At 45.0% G+C, this 21,058-nt stretch overlaps 1 protein-coding gene across 1 annotated transcript in view; it reads left to right on the forward strand.

Moving 5' to 3' along the window:
* The window catches only part of LOC308290942 (plexin-A1-like), a gene marked incomplete at its 5' end in the record, with an annotated part of 341,256 nt that overhangs the window by 243,975 nt on the left and 76,223 nt on the right, over positions 1 to 21,058 (forward strand). The window contains 2 exons of the mRNA XM_080732857.1: positions 14,853 to 14,946; positions 18,251 to 18,487. Coding sequence (XP_080588983.1) covers positions 14,853 to 14,946; positions 18,251 to 18,487 — 331 coding nt within the window. The remainder of the gene's footprint in view (positions 1 to 14,852; positions 14,947 to 18,250; positions 18,488 to 21,058) is intronic.

Raw genomic sequence — 21,058 nt, forward strand, 5'->3', positions numbered from 1 at the left:
CCATAAAGTATTTATGACAATGTTTATTAAGGTAAGAAAATCAAATGTAAAAGTTTAGGGGAAATGAATGGAATCCTATGGAGAACATGTTGCTTCTGGTGCCAGAACAGTGCATCTAGCGGCCAGTCAGTTCCGTGTTGCTTCATTTTAAATCGGGACAACTACACCCCTGAGTATAAAAGGCCATGCCGTGTCTATGTATGTACAGTATGTGTTTGTGGTTAACACGGCCCCTCAGAAGGATCGAAGGAAGAGCTGGAGGATTAGGAGGACTATACAGTATATGTCAGTGGTTCTCAAACTTTTCAGGCCGCGACCCCCCAAATAATCATATTTTAACTGGGGACCCCTCCCCACCCTGATGAGCTCTACTTGGAGTTGGAGGAGTTGAGGGATTACGATTCTATTGTGAAAATAGCCAATCTAATGCGAGGCGTTGTAAACATGTAGATCTGCTTTTTTTCACAATTTCTGCATCTTCATATTTGGCAATTTGGCCATTGTTTAATTTGTCCTTTTAGGGGTATTAAGGGAAGGGGGAGTGTTACAGTAGTGCTATGGGTTTAGGTGAAGTCTGAAGAGGTGAGTCTTCTGTCCACGGCGGAAGCTAGGGAGTGAGTCTGTAGTTCTAAGTGCGACAGGGAGTTTATTCCCCAGTTTGGGGGCCAGGAGGGCAAATTGTGTAGGACAAGTGGATTTTTGCCCTGGGGTCTTTAGCGAGGGTTCTGTCAGCATCCCTGTGTTGGCTGATCTGAGTGAACGGGTGGGGTTGTAGGGGTTGATCAGGATTTGGAGGTATGGAGGAGCCATACCTTTGGCTGCTTTGAAGGTCAGCATCAGTGTTTTGTATTCAGTGCGGGCCGCAACCGGGAGCCAGTGGAGGGAGCGGAGACGTGAGAATTTTGGCTGGTTGAAGACCAGCCGTGCCGCAGCATTTTGGATGAGTTGGAGAGGTTTAAGTGCACATGCTGGGAGGCAAGTGAGGAGAGAGTTACAATAGTCAAGTTTTGATATGACAGATGTCTGGATGAGGAGCTGGGCTGACTCCTGGGTGAGGAAGGGTCTGATTTTACAGATGTTATTGCATTAGGTCAGGGGTCGGCAATTAGATTTGGCCTCGAGCCAAAAGTCATGGCCAAAAGTCATGAGCTGGCGGGCCAGAACATATATGAAAGGCTAATTTAGGAAGTTGATAGTTAGTTTTGGCCCGCGGGCCGCCTATTGCCGACCCCTGCATTAGGTTTTAACATACGTTTTGATCACAAACATTTTGACTGGGTGCTTGTGAACACTTTAGACTGTGATATTACAAACTCCAAAAAGAACACATATTGTACCGGCGTTTTCACATCTCTGTTGGTCTGTGTCAAAATGAAAGGAGTCAGGGTTGGACGTGCGGTTCAGTCGCTCTTTGATTCCGGGTAATTTGTCATTTGTTTGGAAGACGAGTCAGCAGTGCCCCCGCGGCGATCAGTGTGTGTGAGAACACACACGCAGGGCTGATTAGAGGAAGCGTTGCGTCTGGCGTCCTCTCTGCCCAGTAGGGCCTGCTTGACAAGCAGCTGTGGCCCCGCCCCACTGTCCCCGGTCCCCCCACGGCGTGCGTGCGTGCGTGCGTGCGTTCGTGCGTGCGTGCGTGCGTGCGCGGGTGTTTGTGTAGCTTGAAAAGCAGGGTTTCTACTTCACAAGGCACACGCAGGGGCGATTCCCCCCCGGCCTCCATTTACACAAATAGAAGCATGCACGCACACATGCACGCACGCACGGCATGCCGGCTCCCAGAGTCCCTGGTGTTTAGCCCCAAATCTTTCCTCCATCTGCCCAAGAACACGTTGCAGTGAGAGCACGCACACACACACGCACGCACAGGCCAGAAGATGTGCCAGGCGTGTGTGTTCATCTGCATGTGTCACTACGTCGGCCTTTTGATCACAGAATAAAGCCTGAGTTATGCCTGCGTGCGCACAGGTGTTGCACACTGAAAATAGCAGATCTGCAAGCTGACAATGCATCGCGCTGTGATTTTTGTGCTTGTAGATCTTCTATTTTCGGATTTGCCGTACGGTAGGGGAGCACATTGCAGAACGTGTGTGCCTCAGTTCCCCACAACATCTTTGCCACAGTGCATCTGATTTGGCCGAGTGTCCATACGAACAGAGTATTTCTAAGTTGCATTATTGATACTTTTACTTAAAATGTGTTTATTTGTTTATTCAAACAGATCCCCATTAGTGGGCGCCTTAACGTCAGCTAGTCTTCCTGGGGTCCAAGACATTAAAATACATTAACAAAAGAATATACAACATATCACAAAGTATTACAAAGAAATACATAAACAGCAAATATACATTATACAAAACCTACCTACATACCTAAAAATAAAATACCCACACATGTACAACAAATTTAAAAAGAAAATTTGCTATTTTATGTTTATTTTATAGCAAATTTGAGTGTTGAACATTTTGAAATTTTCAAAAATTTGGGCAAATTTAAAATGTGAGTTATTGCCCCACCTCGGTGGGGTGGTGTTGAACGGGAGGATTAGGACAGAGGTGCTCTGTGCTCCCGTCGGGGGTTTATCAATGGCATGAGAGCCAGTAGAGTGAAACGGTAGTAGCAACACAGAAATGTGCGGGGAGGGGAATTAATTGGCATAAAAAAGGGGTAAAAAATAATTGGCTATGCTCTAGATAAAAAAGGGCACAAAAGGCTAACTTTAATTGGTAATCTGTTGAAAACACGCAGCCAACACAAAACCGTACAAATTAAACTTGTCCAAATTGAGCTGCAAAAGTTGTGAAATGTAACGCGTGGGGTTGTCGCTGGGCCACACTGGCTTTGCCAGTCCTCTGTGAGAGGAAGTAAGAAGTTGGCGTCGTGCCCTAAATCAGGGGTGGGCAACTTGTGGCCAGGCCCTCTGCCAGTGGGGAACAAAGGCTACAGAAGGTCCATGGTTGACACTTAAATAGGATCAAGTACAACCAACCACTTACTTATTATGCAATACAATACAAAACAATATGTCGTCACTGTCGGGCAGAAACCTCGTATCTCCAAGTTTCACATTTGTAAATCTTTTCGCAAAACAAAGCCCTGCTTCATCATGCAAGGCTGTCGCACAAAAGTAGTGAAAACGGCAGATCTACAAGCACACAACGCCTCGCAGCGCGAGGCGTTGTGTGCTTGTAGATTGGCTGTTTTTACTAGTTAAAATCATTTTTAAAATGATAAATGATAAATAAAAAAAAAGAGTACAAAGATAGATCTCAAAGTCAATTACACGAAGGATTTATTACACAGAAATGTCAACCTTCTGAAAAGTATGTTAATTTATGCTCAATAGTCAATAGTTGGTCTCGACTCCTTTAGAACTCATTAATTACTGTATCAGTGTGTCGTGGCATGGAGTCAGTCATCCCGTGGCAGTGCAGAGGTGTTATTGAAGCGCAGGTTGCTTTGATAAGCTGACTTACAGCTGGTCTGAGCGTTTGGGTCTGGTGTCTCTCATCTTCCTCTTGACAACATCCCATATATTCTCTATGGGGTTCAGTACAACATCCCATAGATTCTCTATGGGGTTCAGTACAACATCCCATAGATTCTCTATGGGGTTCAGGGCAGGCAAGTCGGCTGGCCAAATCAAGCACAGCAATACCACGGTCAGCAAACCACTTAGCAGTGGTTCTGACACCGTGGGCAGGTGCCACGTCCTGCTGCAACAGGACATCAGCTTGTCAGCACTGTGTGTGTGTGTGTGTGTGTGTGTGTGTGTGTGTGTGTGTGTGTGTGTGTGTGTGTGTGTGTGTGTGTGTGTGTGTGTGTGTGTGTGTGTGTGTGTGTGTGTGTGTAAACTGTTGCACCCATATATATATATATATATATATATATATTTATACACTACTAGAGCAGACACCTGCTCAGCCCTGTGTGAAAAGACGAGATGTGGCGAGAGAGGCAGAGTGACAGAGAGAGAGGAGATGGGGGTGAGGTGGGGTGGGGACTCTGTGACAAGAGGATTAGACAAAAGGCAGGTAGTGAGAAAGAGATAGGGAGAGGCGAGAGGAAGAGAAATGGGGAGGTTCAGGGCTGGGGGTGGGGGAGGGGGGGGGAGAGAGAGAGAGAGAGAGAGAGAGAGAGAGAGAGAGAGAGAGAGAGAGAGAGAGAGAGAGAGAGAGAGAGTTTGCGGCGAGAGGATTAGGAAAGAAATTGCTGGAGAGAAAATAAGAGCGAGAGAGAAAGAGAGAGAGAGATGGGTGAAGGAGGGAGTCGGCGACAAGAGGATTAAATAATAGACCAGGTTGGGGAAAAATGAGATATCGGAAGTATGAGAGAGAGAGAGAGAGAGAGAGAGAGAGAGAGAGAGAGAGATAAACTAACAGGAACAGTTGGATTTCCCCAGCTACAGTCTTTTCTCATTGTGTGCTTCTCTGGTCCCTGAAGCACTACGGTATGTACCTGAGCTAAGAAGACTCATGGAGAGAGAGACAACACTGGATGGAATATATATAATATATACCAGTAATGTCATTGTGATGTCAGAACAGGTCAGCTATATATCCATATCATGTAGAGCATACATGGGCAACTGGCGGCCCGGGGGCCACATGCGGCCCCCACCTTCACTTAATGCGGCCCGCAGGTTAATACCGGAATACTGATATATTATTGATTTCAGCTGTTACAATTCCAAACATGACCTGCTTTAATTCCGTCAGTCAATATTAGTAGCTTAATGACTAGTATAGTAGTATTAAAATGTATTTTTTTACGTCCAATGTATTTGTATTTAATTAGGTTCATAAAGTTAACATGACTATATAACTAAATGCATTTGAAATTAGATAAAAATGTGACATTTCAGGATTCCAATTCAAAAACAACAAAAATAATTCAGGATTTCAATTCAAAAGAAGCAAAAATAGACGATCTACAAGCTCAAAACGCATCGCTCTTTTGTATGAGATACTAGAATGACAACGTAGGACGTAGCAATATGCAATGTGGCCCTCTGGAGTGAAGGTGGAAATATAGTGGCCCTCACCATCATCAAAGTTGCCCACCCCTGATGTAGAGGTATTGGCCAGCTCCATATGTGGCTATGGAGGGTGATGCACGCACAGGATCTGGAGGTTTTCATAGTAAATGCGACCTACGGTCTCAATAAGAGAACATTTAAAATAATAGAAAATAAATGTGATTAAAGGACCATGTTGATTGTCTGTCATATGACACACGGTGTAGGCTGGCTACTTGACCTTACCGAGGACCATTTTCCAAACTATAAATGGCTTGATATTTGAGGCTCTCATGATTAAACGTTTTCATAGATTTCTTCGATAGCTTTGTAGACTTAAACCCCATAAACTTGACCTTTGGCACTGTACTTGGACTGCATTTCTTTCTTCCTCTACACCAAACCAAGCCGAAAATAGCCGTTCTCCTCAGAATAGGGATGCTGGGGTTCAAGTGGTTAATGTTAAAAAGAGAGAGAGAGAGAGAGAAAAACATCCTATCACACAACTATTTGGCAGCCCCCCGCCCCTTGTAGTAACTCTGTAGTAACCCTAGGGGTCCCGGAGGACGCCCTGTTGTTGAAGTACCCCTGTAATAATAGCATCATGGATTCACATAATATATCCACTACCACTGTTTAGCTGACACACTGAATCCGGTAGACACTGACTCACGCACAGCGAGCCGACCGGGCCCCCCCCCCCCCCACTCCCCTGTTCCCTCACCAGCACCGTATAACAGGCAGCCTGCCAACACACGCTATAAGACTGCCTGGCGGAATAGAAACCCAGACGACAGGAGACAATGAAGTTGGCACATCATCACGACGGAGCTCATCGCTCCTCCTTCCTGTCTGACAGAGAGAAGGGGAGGGACGAGCGAGGACGGCGAACTAACCAACCGGCCCACTTAGACTCGATGTGGTGTAAAGTAACTAAGTACATTTACTTAAGTACTGTACTTAAGTACACTTTTGAGTTATTTTGTACTTTACTTGAGTAATTCCAATTTCCACTACTTTTACTTCTACTCCACTACATCTCGGATCCAAATATTGTACTTTTACTTTTACTACATTTATTTGAAAACTTTAGTTACTAGCTACATAGCAGATATAAATTATGATATTGTAAAACATACATTAATCCACTATTTCTTTATTTTATACCTAGGCTATTTGAAAATAGCCGATCTACAAGCCATGCGACGCGTTGTGAGCTTTTAGATCTGCTGTTTTCAAACATTTTGTACTTTTACTTTTGGTACTTTAAGTACATTTTGATGCCAAAACTTTCATTCTTTTACCCAAGTACATTTTGAATTCCGGACTACTTGTAACGGAGTACTTCTTTATTGCAGTTTTGATACTTTTACTCAAGTAATAAATGTGAGTACTTCTTTTCCACCACTGGTTTTCAACTTATCGGGGAAGTTGGCCGCGGATTATTCTACCTACAACGAGACTCCCGAGACATTACAGTGATCCAGTGAGCTCAATAGCCCGCGCTGACGGACTGAATCGAGCTAGGACATTACTCCAGGCTTAGCCGTCCCAGTTCAGCCTCGCTTCTCGCCGATATTAATAGGTTTCTGTGTCTGCTTGATATTAATGTGCTGTTTGCTTGTTATGCATTAAGCTGCTCCCGAAAAGGGGCTCTGATGAATAGAGAGATAAAAAAGGCGACAGTCAGAGATATAGTTCCATAATATCACTTAAAGGAGATTGACTTTCACGTCACCCACAGTGTCAGAAAATGTATGATGTTTTGTTGGTTTGTGGTTGCTTTGGTGCAAGTAGCTGTAAGTAATACGCGAAGAGTACAAAATGTATATTAATTTATGGATGTTATCGTTCATTTAATTCAGATAGTGTACACATGGAGAGTGGCTAAATATCTCACCGCCAACCACAGTGACTTACACTCTCTCTGAGTCAAATGAACACTCAGATTTTAGAGTGTACTTGTCAAATGTCTCTGATGGTGATAGTGGCAGGATGCCTCTGTATGAGACAGATAAAGGGAATATGAACAAAGAGAAACCGGAATGAGGAGAGATGAAGAGTTGCCTACAGCAGTGGTTCTCAAAGGACCCCCTGGGGGGATGCCCAGGGGTCCTTGGGGGGGGGGGGATTTAGGCCTAGAATTATTTAATGCTTTAACTACTGAAAAATAGCATACAAACTCACAGCGAGGCACCAAGTGCCGCGCTGCGAGCTTGCATATCTGCTATTTTTTTTTTAAACTTGCTTTTGTTTTGCAATTTTTTCAATAGGCGTTTCGCGTTTGTAACTCAAATATTTGCTTCAAGGTGGTCCCTGGAACAACGTATTTTTAGATGGGGGTCTGCGGCATATACATATAATTTTGGGGGTCCTCCACATGAAAAAGTTTGAGAACCACTGATTTATAAGAAGGATTTAGAAGACATTTATAGAATTGGGTCAAAAATATTATTTCGTCAACAAAATAAAAAATAGACTAAAACATTAGGGAGGGACTAGTGTAGAAGAGAGTAATTTTATGTTTGGTAGCTGCGATGCGTTGTGAGCTTGTAGATCGGCTATCTTCAGCACGCAATATTTTCATTACGATGCCATCAAGGCCTGCCAAAATACATTTTAGTTGACTAAATCAACTGCAGATTTAGTCGCCTAAAACTTTTCAGGTGACTAAATTATGACTAAAAATAAATGACATTTTATTCAAGACTATGACTAAAACTAAATCAAAATGTGCTGTCAAAAACAAAACAACTGTTTTGAGAACCACTGGCGTACAGAACTGACACACTGTAGTTAAACATCCCGCCACATCACCTCGCCAGGCAGCAGTGCTGCTGCTAGCGCCGCTGCAGATATCCTCCCGCCACGCGGGGTGTAAATCCTTTTTAAAACGCCCGCAGCGCCGCGCGCGAGTCATCTTAAGTCAGAGGTAAGAGACGTGCGTCTTCTGCAGAACAGGAGAAGGGGGGGATCGAGAGCATTTCTGGAAGCCTGCGGGGAGCTGACATCACCGCTTACGACGGGAGTAGTGTGTGTGTGTGTGTGTGTGTGTGTCTGTGTGTGTGTGTGTGTGTGTGTGTGTGTGTGTGTGTGTGTGTGTGTGTGAGAGCTACAGAGCTCACAGCTCTATGAGCTAAGACAGGATAAGACTCTATTGACTTACGGCACACTGGCTCCGTTCCCTGCAAATAATCCTGCAGAGCATGCGAGAAAACCTCGTAACTCAAAGCGTGCTCGCAAAACGTACCGGAGTCAGTGGCTCTCTTCAGCTCACATGTCCATTATTTTTTATCCTTCTTTTCACGGTGTGCTGCCGAAGAGGTTTGTCCGTAGCTCCGTCACTATATCTCTGTTCATACAGCAGGGGTATGCTGTTGCACCCAATGTATCCTATATTGAGCCTCCACAGCCAGCTCTAACTCTCCCTTGTATCATTCCTCCAAGTAACAGGCAGGTGTTGTACAGGACTGGTTTAATACAAGAAAGTGTAAAACTGAAACACAAAATATACAGAAGGCACATATTAAAATAATGTACAGAAATAGAAAGCTGAACATAGCACATAACAGGTAAGCTATGCCAGGAATGTAATAACCAAACAAAGAAAGGCACTTGTTCATGTAAACTAAGCAGGTAAGCAAAGGTAAGAATAGTAATAATAATCCTTATTGCATCCATCCACACAAAATGAACAGGTAAATTACAAGTAGGCCTGAGCCTGAACTTCCAAACACTGCAGTGCCAATATCACAGAAGAACATACAACAGTAGAATATATCTCTCCAAATGTCCAGTGCACATTATCACAATGTTAAGTAATATGTTTACTCACTTATTTTTGCCACTCAAGGGGGGTTAAACAAGTAGAAATGGCTAATGATTGTAAACACTCCAAAAACGATCTTTTCTTGACATTCTTTCAAGGAGAAAAGTTCAAACTCAAAACACTTCCTGTGTCATAAGAGCTGCTTCAGAACAGTATAAACAGCGCCCCCTGGAGACAGGGGGGTACTAAACTTGAAGTAAATGGAGGAACTGTGCCCCCAAGTGGCGGTAAAGTTAAGTGAGAAACATGTTCCATTACACTCCCCGCCTTGGCATATTTTAAGATGCCAACATCATTTAATCTAATCTTCTGGAGAACTTTCCTCCCCGCCATGCTCTTGAGGGGAAGAGGGGGGATTGGATATCTGAGAGGGTGAGCCAGGGTGAAGAGCTGCCAAGTGTCTCTCACTGCCGCACTCCACACACTTGATGGTGATGTCGCAGTCTCTAGCCTGGTGACTGGTGGAAGCAAGACAATGGTAGCAGATGTCATTGTCTTTGATGAACTTCTTTCTGTCTTCCAGAAGCATAGACCTGAAAGCCTTACACCTTGTCAGTGGGTGGGGCTTGTGATGTATGGGACATTGCTTGCTTAAATCTTCAGCTACACCTTCTGCATTCGTGGTTACATCTTCTGACACATCTGTTTTGTGCACCATAACTGTTGGCCTTGTGTTATAATTTCCTGGGGGCTTTTCCTTCTTGGTGATGGAGGAGAGATAAGCAGTGGTGAAGCTTGGGTCATTCCTTGTTCTAGCCTCTTTCCTCAGAAACTCAGAAAACACGTAGAAAGGTGGAAAGGAAACTCTGTGTACTTCTTTAAATCTTGAGCCAACTGCTGCCCATTTCTCTTGGAGATTAAAGGGTAGCTTCTCCACAATTGGATTTACTCCTCTGGCTGTGTCATAGTAACATAAACCAGGCAGATAACCTTCTAGCTTTGCAGCTTCCAGTTCACAGAGCAAGTCTGATAACTCCCGGAGCTTGTGAGGTTCTTTGCTGGAGAGCTTGGGGAAATTGTCTATTCTTGTGGACAAGGATTGTTCTATTGCCTCTGCTGAGCCATAGCATTCCTGGAGTCTCGTCCAAATCATACTCAAACCAGCAGATGGGTGACGTATGTTGACTGCTCTGACCCTTTTTGCGTGTTCTGAAGACTCTGGGCCCAGCCACTTGATGAGGAGGTTTACTTCTTCGCTGGCGGTAAGACCAAGGTCCGCGACAGCACTCTGAAATGTAGCCTTCCAGCTGAGATAATTCTCCGACTTGTCATCAAACTTAGTCAGTCCTCCAGTCACCAGCTGACTCCTTGCTAGGAACCTGGCGAGGTCACTGGTCACGTGGTCGGTAGCTATAAGGTTTGGGCTACACATCTGCTGTGGTTGTAACTGTGTGTAGGAAATACATTGTGGCGTACCTCTTTGTGGGGTTGGGTTGCTGCCATCTGGTGGTGAGTAGTGGTATTGCTTTTGTTCTTGTCTGAAGTCATGATGAGGTGTGAACTGGCGTGAAGGGTTCACGTGCCTTTGCTGGTCTTCATATTGAATGTCCATACGGTTGATGTCATGATGCTTAGTGGGCGTTTGGGTGCTGTCGTCACGGTGAGTTGGAAGGTTGGTGATGTCCTCGTGGCGAGCAGGCAGGTAGGTGGAGTCCCCGTGGCGAGCAGGCAGGTAGGTGGAGTCCCCGTGGCGAGCAGGCACGTTGGTGACGTCCTCGTGGCGAGCAGGCAGGTAGGTCGTATCCCCGTGGCGAGCAGGCAGGTAGGTCGTATCCCCGTGGCGAGCAGGCAGGTAGGTCGTATCCCCGTGGCGAGCAGGCAGGTAGGTCGTATCCCCGTGGTGAGCAGGCAGGTAGGTCGTATCCCCGTGGCGAGCAGGCAGGTAGGTCGTATCCCCGTGGCGAGCAGGCACGTTGGTGACGTCCTCGTGGCGAGCAGGCAGGTAGGTCGTATCCCCGTGGCGAGCAGGCACGTTGGTGATGTCCTCGTGGCGAGCAGGCAGGTAGGTCGTATCCCCGTGGCGAGCAGGCACGTTGGTGACGTCCTCGTGGCGAGCAGGCAGGTAGATGGTGTCCTCGTGGCGAGCAGGCAGGTAGGTCGTATCCCCGTGGCGAGCAGGCAGGTAGGTCGTATCCCCGTGGCGAGCAGGCACGTTGGTGACGTCCTCGTGGCGAGCAGGCAGGTAGGTCGTATCCCCGTGGCGAGCAGGCAGGTAGGTGGAGTCCCCGTGGCGAGCAGGCACGTTGGTGATGTCCTCGTGGCGAGCAGGCAGGTAGGTCGTATCCCCGTGGCGAGCAGGCAGGTAGGTGGAGTCCCCGTGGCGAGCAGGCACGTTGGTGATGTCCTCGTGGCGAGCAGGCAGGTAGGTCGTATCCCCGTGGCGAGCAGGCAGGTAGGTGGAGTCCCCGTGGCGAGCAGGCACGTTGGTGATGTCCTCGTGGCGAGCAGGCAGGTAGGTCGTATCCCCGTGGCGAGCAGGCAGGTAGGTGGAGTCCCCGTGGCGAGCAGGCAGGTAGGTGGAGTCCCCGTGGCGAGCAGGCAGGTAGGTGGAGTCCCCGTGGCGAGCAGGCACGTTGGTGACGTCCTCGTGGCGATCAGGCAGGTAGATGGTGTCCTCGTGGCGAGCAGGAAAGTAGGTGTTGTCGTTGCGGTGAGTTGACAGGTGGGTGCTGTCGTCAAGGTGGTGGGCGGTGTCATCACTGTGTTGGGCGGCGTCGTCATGGTGATGGGTGGTGTCATCGCTATGATGGTTGGTGACGTTGCAGTGGTCGGTGGTGTCATCCTGGTGATGGGTGTTGTCATCGCGATGATGGGTGGCGTCGTTATTGTGAGAGGGCATCTCCCTTTTAGTTTCAGTGAGTTCAGTGTAGTTACTGGAATGTTTCTTTATGTACTCACTCACTTTCTGTACTGGGGTTGCTTGTATAGGCAAGAACTCCAAATCTTCATCTATCTCTTTAATGTCAAACTGGGCAGCAACAGACTCCAATACTTCTGCTTTGGCCATAGCGGCGTCAGCTTCTTTGTGGAGTTGTAGTGTTTCACTGGCTGCATCCAAACGGGCCTTTTCCATAATTGCAGTAGCTTCCATTTGAGCCATGTTTGATTCTATTTGAGCCCTCTCCAATTTAATGTTTGATTCTATTTGAGCCCTCTTTAATTTAATATTTGATTCTTTATCAGCATAGGCTGCTCTAACTTTAGCAGCCTGTGCTTCAGCCAACGCCAATGCTGCTGCCATACTCGCTGTAGTTGATGTAGATGATCTCGCTGATGATCTGACAGACAGCTTCTCTATTGAGTGAGTGGAGAGCGATTTGGTCTCCTCTTTGTTTTGACCGTTCATCATGTCGACTGTTTGTTGAAATCCCTCGTAGAGTGCCAAATAATTTTACTATGCTGTTGCACCCAATGTATCCTATATTGAGCCTCCACAGCCAGCTCTAACTCTCCCTTGTATCATTCCTCCAAGTAACAGGCAGGTGTTGTACAGGACTGGTTTAATACAAGAAAGTGTAAAACTGAAACACAAAATATACAGAAGGCACATATTAAAATAATGTACAGAAATAGAAAGCTGAACATAGCACATAACAGGTAAGCTATGCCAGGAATGTAATAACCAAACAAAGAAAGGCACTTGTTCATGTAAACTAAGCAGGTAAGCAAAGGTAAGAATAGTAATAATAATCCTTATTGCATCCATCCACACAAAATGAACAGGTAAATTACAAGTAGGCCTGAGCCTGAACTTCCAAACACTGCAGTGCCAATATCACAGAAGAACATACAACAGTAGAATATATCTCTCCAAATGTCCAGTGCACATTATCACAATGTTAAGTAATATGTTTACTCACTTATTTTTGCCACTCAAGGGGGGTTAAACAAGTAGAAATGGCTAATGATTGTAAACACTCCAAAAACGATCTTTTCTTGACATTCTTTCAAGGAGAAAAGTTCAAACTCAAAACACTTCCTGTGTCATAAGAGCTGCTTCAGAACAGTATAAACAGCGCCCCCTGGAGACAGGGGGGTACTAAACTTGAAGTAAATGGAGGAACTGTGCCCCCAAGTGGCGGTAAAGTTAAGTGAGAAACATGTTCCATTACAAGGGGTCTGCAACGTTTTCAGGCCAAGGACCCCTTAGTTGAGCGAGAGGTGGAAACAGGGACCCCCGCAACCTGTTCATAGATTCCATATAGTTTCATCGTTTGACAGCACAATCATCTGTGTATTTTTGATTCATGTAAATTTGTGTTTTCAGATATTTGACCACTTGAGCTGTCATTAACAATATAAACTTGACCTGTTACTCTGTACTTAGTCTGCTCTTTTTCCGCTCTACACCAAAATTCTTTGCAGAAAATAGCCGATCTACAAGCTCACAACGCCTCACAGCGCGAGGCATTGTGAGCTTGTAGATTGGCTATTTTTGGCTACAGTTCTCAGAATATGGACACTGGGGTTCAAGTTGTTAATATAAAAAGATTTGGAGTACCCACTGTAGTAACTCTGACGACCCCCTAGGGGTCCCGGACCCCCTGTTGAAGACCCCTGATCTACAGTATCTCTTGATCTCGGACCCGACAAAAGTAGACCAATCTCAGCTCAGCTCACGATGCTACCTACGCCACTCACAGCTCATCAAATGCCATGAGGGCCATTCGTAGCCTGGCTCATACTGCTATTACGCTAGGTTATGGATACGGGTACGGTACACACAGTACAGCGGCCCACAAGGCCTAAGCTCCGTCCGTAGGCAACGGCAATGTATATCGAACCAGCGTTCAGCATCATCACCCCGCATAGTTCTTGCCACAGGCACGACCCGGGCACCAATAACATGGATCAGCCTTCAAACACTAAGCGGCAGCATCAAAGCTAGGCGTAGCGCAGCAGACGTGTTCACACACCCTTATTAAACCCTTCCAATGCACTGACCTTTAGTTCACAAGCCGGCTCCTCCGCACCCAAGGCAACCAGTGCCTTTGTACTAGGACTGTGGTTCTGATTGAAATATTTAGCTCTTTTCCATCTCTTTCATCTCTCTGCTCCTCCGACCTGTCACTGTCTCTGTTTGATCTGTTTTCCTCCGTCTTGCACTTTGCCACGTTCTTCCTTGCTGTTTGTGCCTCCGCTACAGAGTAATTAGGGCACAGTCATGCCATCAATTCTGTGGGGGGGCGAAGGGAGCTAGAGCCCCAGGTTGCGTCAATCTGACACAATGCTTTCAACGTGTCAGAAGCTTGGACTTGGCAAACCTTGATCGGGCGTCAGGAACAAATAGTAGTTTGACCCCACATGGCAGGCATTTTGCTTGTAGGTTTCTTCCAGTGAGCCAACCAATGCAACGTTAGTCAAACGAACGAGAGCGCCAGAAAACCAGCACTGCCCACAACCCACAATGTAGCATGGGAAATTGACATCTCGGCGTGTGTTGGATTCAACGCTTTCTGGTGCGGATGTACTGTATGATCATTCTGTTGTCGGGTTGTCCGTCGGTCCCTCTGTTCTATTCATGTGAACGCCTTAAGAGAATTGTTTCACATTTTGAATAAACATCCACTTGAACTATTTCATGCATGGCAGCAGAGTAAGAACTTAAATTTGTATTAGTCTTCACTACATAATCATCGCTGTTAGTTGGAAACTTTAACCTTGGAAACTGGTTCTTTTCAGGCAATGGGGGGAAAACAAATAACCAATGGATGAAATGTAGATACTATTTAGTCACAAGCTGAAGTGACAGAAACAACCACTTCATGACAATGAGACCATTTTGTATTGAACCAAGACATCTTTTCATATCAGGGTCCCTGTGACAGCATCATCTAGGTGGATGACCTAATTAAAGTAAATGTGGGGGTCCATGACCCGAGAAAGTTTGAAGACCCCTGGCGTGGCCTACAATGCCCACAGTACATTTGCAGATAGCCTAGAATCTTTTTGGCCGGCGTGCTCATTTTTTTAATGTACCCTGTGTCTCTCTGTCTGTCCCTGCAGTGGTGGCACTCTGCTGACTGTGAGCGGTACCAACCTGGCAACCATCCGAGAGCCCAAAATACGAGCCAAGTACGGACAGGCAGAGTCCTTCCATGTGAGTACAGACTTGACCCAGCACATCCTCTGAGCGCACGCACACACGCACGCACGCACGCACGCACGCACGCACGCACGCACGCACGCACGCACGCACGCACGCACGCACGCACGCACGCACGCACGCACACACACACACACACACACACACACACACACACACACGACTTCCGCTAGAGCTCTCCAAGGTGGCAGACAATCTGTCTGTGTGTGTGTTGTGGCGTTCTCCCATTTCTACTGCTACAGACATCCAACACTACCTCCAGCCACTTAGCCTTTCAAATGCCACCGCTTCCTTGTGTGTGTGTGTGTGTGTGCATGTGTGCATGTGTGTGTGCATGTGTGTGTGCGTGTGTGCGAGCCGTTGACCTTTCATCCTGTCTGTTGAAAGGGGAAGCAGCCTGTAGCGGCGGCAGCACATTGATGTCTGATGTCCTCAGACAGGATTATCCATTATTATCTTCTTAGTCATTATTTTATCCATTATCTTATTAAACTCTTGTTAAAGTAATTGTATCCGTTACTGTTTTCAATTAATCACAACATTGAAAGGCACAAAGTACAAAGGTGTATAACGGTGTCACCAAAAATAGCTAAAATAGCTACTGAACGCTTTCTGAACTGCTATTTTGGCAACATATATGAATGAATGAATTTATTTGATGATAAAAAAATACCACATCAGCACTTCCACAATACATATACATACATACTATATATCGATCAATTAAATTGATTAGTTAGATTAACTGGTGCACCCCTAGATTCAACCCATTACTGAACTGGTGGAGGCAGATGCATGGGTGGTGAGACTGGTGACCCTTGAAGGGAAAAGCCGAAAGGAAAAGAAGAAGAACTGGGCTGAATTTACATGTAGGCCTAGTAAATGGTGAATGTGGAGTGAAACATTTCTATAGCGCCTTTCTCCAAAAGCGCTTCCTACAATGTGTGTTACATTCACCCATTCACACACTGACAGTGGAGGCGACCATGCAAGACACGCCGCCCTGTTCATCAGGAGCAGTTAGGGCTCCTGTGTCTCCCTCAAGGACACTTCCACACTAAGCCAGAAGGAAGGGGTGTCGCACCAAATTCTGGGCCCTGGGTTCAAGCATTCACTGTGTTATTTTGTGCTTTAACTATAGAAAAATAGCAGATATACAAGCTACAGCTATTTTTGAAAAATCGTGAAAATTCTTTGAAGGTTTTTTGAAAAACCTATGTTTCTATGTCAGTGGCGCTCAAACCTTTTCATGTGAAGGACCCCCAAAATGATATGTATTTGGCCACAGACCTCCATCTCCAAATATTTAGTTCCAGGGACCCACCAGAAGCAAAATATGAGTAACAAATGTTCGCTTAACAAAATACATATATTTAAAGATTTGCACACATTTTCACGACTTTTCAAAAATAGCAGATCTACAAGCTCGCATCGCGGCACTCGGTGCCGTGCTGTGAGCTAGTATATCTGCTATTTTTGAATAGCTAAAGGCCCCTCCACCTTGGGCCCTAGTAACTCAGTCCCACTTTCCCCCCCATTGTGACGCCCCTGCCAGAAGGCGCCGGGGATCGAACCCAGGGAACCTTCCAATCCCCAAGTGGCCACTCTACCTCCTGAGCCACCGCTGCCCCAATTTAACTACTGTATATCAAACTGTTTCTATTAGCGGTGCCAGAAACCCTCCAGCTTCTGACCCCGCACAGACCCACTTACATGCTATGCTGAGCCCGCATAGACCCACTTACTGTACATGCGACACCCCATTTGGATCGGAATATAAATATATATTCCTATAGAAATGTAGGAATTATGCAAATGTTGGCCAAGGATATGAGGTACCTTTCAGCAGAGGACAAACAGAGGCAGAGGTGGAACAAGTACTCAGAGCCTGTTCTTTACTACTATTATTAAGGAAAAGTACTATTATGGCAGTGTAAAACCCTACTTAAAGGGTAATGAAACCGTAGTCTGATTTCCTTTCTTTTTTTCCAGTTGAGGTTAAACCCTACATTCCAGCAACAGCCTGCACATAAAAACACACATTAAAACCTTGGAGCTGACTAGTACAACCACAGTCTTCTATTGAACAGCTCCACTGGAGCAGTTGGGGGTTAAGTGCCTTGCTCAAGGGCTTGTCAGTGGTGTTGGGGGAGGGGTGAGTGGTGACCACTCACTTCCCCTCCCAGATTTACAATTTACAATAGCAGACACTTTTAATCCAAAGCGACTTACAATAAGCAGGTAATACATCAATATAATAAGCAAGATAATAAGAAAGATAATATGTCAATACATCAATACAACAAATGCATAGAAATATCAATCTAGAAAAATAATAACATAGGTACTGTAGACCACGCACCGTAAAAACAAATATTCTAAACCCTAAAAATGCTATCTAGCTTTCATCTAGTCCTATGGGTTTAGGTGGAGTCTGAAGAGGTGCGTCTTCAGTTCACGGCGGAAACTAGCTAGTGAGTCTGTAGTTCTAAGTGCGACAGGGAGTTTATTCCACAGTTTGGGGGCCAGGAGGGCAAATTGTCTAGGACAAGTGGATTTTTGTCCTGGAGTTTTTAGCGAGGGTTATGTCAGCATCCCTGTGTTGGCTGATCTGAGTGAACGAGTGGGTTTGTATAGGTTGATCAGGTTTTGGAGGTATGGAGGAGCCCTACCTTTGGCTACTTTGAAGGCCAGCGTCAGTGTTTTGTATTCAGTGTGGGCCGCTACCGGGAGTCAGTGGAGGGGGGAGACATGTGAGAATTTTGGCTGGTTGAAGACCAGTCGTGCCGCGGCATTTTGGATCAGTTGGAGAGGCATAAGTGCACATGCCAGGAGGCCAGTGAGGAGAGAGTTACAATAGTCATGTTTTGATATGACAGATGTCTGGATGAGGAGCTGGGCTCACTCCCAGATGTTTCCTGCCGGTTCGAGGAATCAAACCGGGAACCTTTAGGCAACCGATGCCCTCTGAAAGGAAAATAATAAAGTAGTGGAAGTAAAGTACACACACACATACACACTTCCACCCAAAGAGTATCTAATAAGTTTTAAATGGAAAGCATCCATCTTTCTTCTGTCAGTTAATTTCCCCTGCCTTCACTTAACTCTGTTTGTTTACACAAGACCATGGCATGTCACATAAAGAGGCCAACTAATAACAATGACTCATTTTCCCTTTAATGTTGACATCCTTCCTGTGCATTTCTGTAAAACTATCTGTGGAATTAAATTTGTTTCTCTTCTCTCTTTTCATCATCTCATCGCCCCCCCTCTCTCTTTCTCTGTCTCTCTCGTTCAGAACTGTACAGTGTATAACAACTCAGTGATGGTGTGCCTGGCTCCGTCCGTGGCTGACTCGGAGCTGGGATTCTCTGAGACGGGGACCGGCCCGGACGAGATCGGCTTCTACATGGACAACGTCCACGCGCTGGTGGTGGTCAACGAGACGTTCAGCTACTACCCGGACCCCGTGTTCGAGCCCCTCAGCCCCTCTGGCGTCCTGGAGCTCAAACCCACCTCCCCGCTCATACTCAAGGTCAGTCCAAATGTCCACTTAGAATTGAGAGTGCAGTATTTCACTTTGTCTTCACATTTGGCCACCAGACAGTAATCAGTTTCTCTTCTAATAATATCCCATTTGAACGCACACACCTGCCAATTAAAGTTAAACATGTGTTTAGCTGTGTGTAATAGTGCCTTTCTCCACGCTTTACGCTCTGGTTCACATTCACTCGTTCACACACATTCACACACATGAAGGCAGAGGAAACCATGCAAGGTACCAACCTGCTCATTGGGACTACTGGGAATGTTATTTAATCATAATTTTGATAATTGAATAACAGTTCACAATGGGACGTGTTTTTAGTTTGTTTTGTACTTTTTTGCAATTTCACAGCCAGAGGCTATTTGGTCTATATATGCCTTTTGTATGTACACTAAAAGACCCACAAAAAAGCATAAATGACTGCTGTATAAATGAATATATGACAATTCCAGAATAAAACATATTAATCCTTAATCAGCCTTTTATCACGTATGTACATACCTATGTATGATGGATTTCTTTCATAGTGGTCGATTTTCCTTACAACACAGGACTCCCCTAGATCTCTCCCCACAGCCAAAACGGTGGTCAATTGAGGTCCTCCAAAAGCGCTAATTTTCACCGCTGCAAAGTTACTTTTTTCTTCATAAATCTTCTATTTGTAGTTCCAAGAGAGCCAGTAATCCACTGTTTTATCGCGGCTTCTCTCGTTGAGGGAAATGGCCGTTGTTTACATTCCCAATATTAGCACTCAGAGAAGAAGAATGAAGTCTCGCGTCTCGCGTGATTACCGCGTCCCTTTTAGCTTTTTCTTTAGCGCAAATGAAAGCTTTCTCCTGGAGTTATTACAGCCAGTATGTACACAACAAGGCATCGTGGTATATATATAAAAAATAAGAAAGCAGAAGAATATAATCTAGTTAGTCTGTTGATCGCTAGAATCTAGTAATATGACTGAGAAGGATTCACAACAAAGCATAATAACGGACTTCCTGTGGTCCTAAGGTATTTCTATTACCTAATTTATTTTTATTTTCCTCAATACATTTCTTCGATTTTATTTATTATTTATTCATGGAATTACTTACAAAATAACTTTGACATGTATTATTATTTGTAAACAATGTAGGCTACAATATAAACACAAAATAATCATATTTTCCTCAAGACATTCTGCAATGCCTCACCAAATAAACTTTAGGTAAAAATTACCTCATGACCACAGAAACGTGTCTTTTTATTTTTCTTCTCATTCTTTTTACTATATTCTACCAATCAACATACTAACTAGATTATATTCTTTTACTTTTTTAAAAGAATATTTTTTTTTAAATGTATACCACGATGCCTTGTTGTGTATATAGGCCTACTGGCTGTATTATAATAATAAAAAAATATATATTCATGTAAATAAGTTAAACTAAAAGTCTAGGACCCGGCAATCTCGCGAGACAAAAGGAGACTTCCTTCCTGTTCTCTGGATGTAAACAATGCCATTTCAGGATGTGGAATGCTGTTAGGGGTAGGGTTACCAACCGTCCCGTAAAATACGGGATCGTCCCTTTTTTGGAAACTAAAAGACGTGTCCCGTATTGAACTGAAACGGGACGCTCTTTGTCCCGTATTTTAAGGTTGGGGGATAAATATGAATGACGGGATGATTTAATTGAGAAATGACAGCGATTCTGCCTGTCAGAGAGCTTCCACTTCCACTCTGCTCTCCTCTGAGACAAGTGCTGCATCCCATTGCTGTGAGAGGCGCTGCGCTGTTTGTAAGCAGCTGATTGGCTTATTAACACAGTGTTGCTAAGACACTTTCTCCACCCCCTACACACTCCCTTCCCAAGCATGGGCTGTAGGTTCACTCCACAAGTTGCCTGAGGCTGCGAGAGACGATACGAGTGCGTGCGAGCGACCATACGACAGTGCTCGGCTCAGAACATTGTTTAATGTCTTAAAAAAAACGTGTGCCAGAAGATTGTGTACAAACATATTAGACATGAATCTATGATAGGTGATAGGCTAAACAAAAAGGTGAAAAAGCAGGCAAGCAACAGAAAATAAGCCATGGATATTGGTATTCCTGGGAACACTACAGTAATCTTGTCTGCCAACTAAAGCGACCCCAGACAGGCTGGTATGTGAAATAAGCATGCGTTGATTTTGTTTTTAAAACCTAATGGTTATTGGTGTATGCCAATATGATTAAACTAGTGTTGGGTAACCAGAGAGTGGGCACATTAGGACCAGGTAGACCTAGGCGATATGTTTTGGAAAATTGAGAGAAATACAATATAGGACTACACTACATGATTTTAAGGTAATAGGTTAGCTGGCCCAAAGACACCCGAATTAATATTGTGAAAGGAAAAATATGATTTAATAGAGGAAAATACCCGTTTTAGCCAATTTATAACCAAAAATATCCGATTTTTCGCCCCAAAGACACCCGAATTAATATTGTGAAAGGAAAAATATGATTTAATATAGGAAAATACTCGTTTTAGCCAACTTTATAACAGAAGATATCCGATTTTTCGGCGCCGCCTTCGGCGGCGC

Source organism: Nannobrachium achirus (genome assembly GCF_963921795.1).
Source record: "Nannobrachium achirus genome assembly, chromosome: 9".
Classification (NCBI taxonomy): domain Eukaryota; kingdom Metazoa; phylum Chordata; class Actinopteri; order Myctophiformes; family Myctophidae; genus Nannobrachium; species Nannobrachium achirus.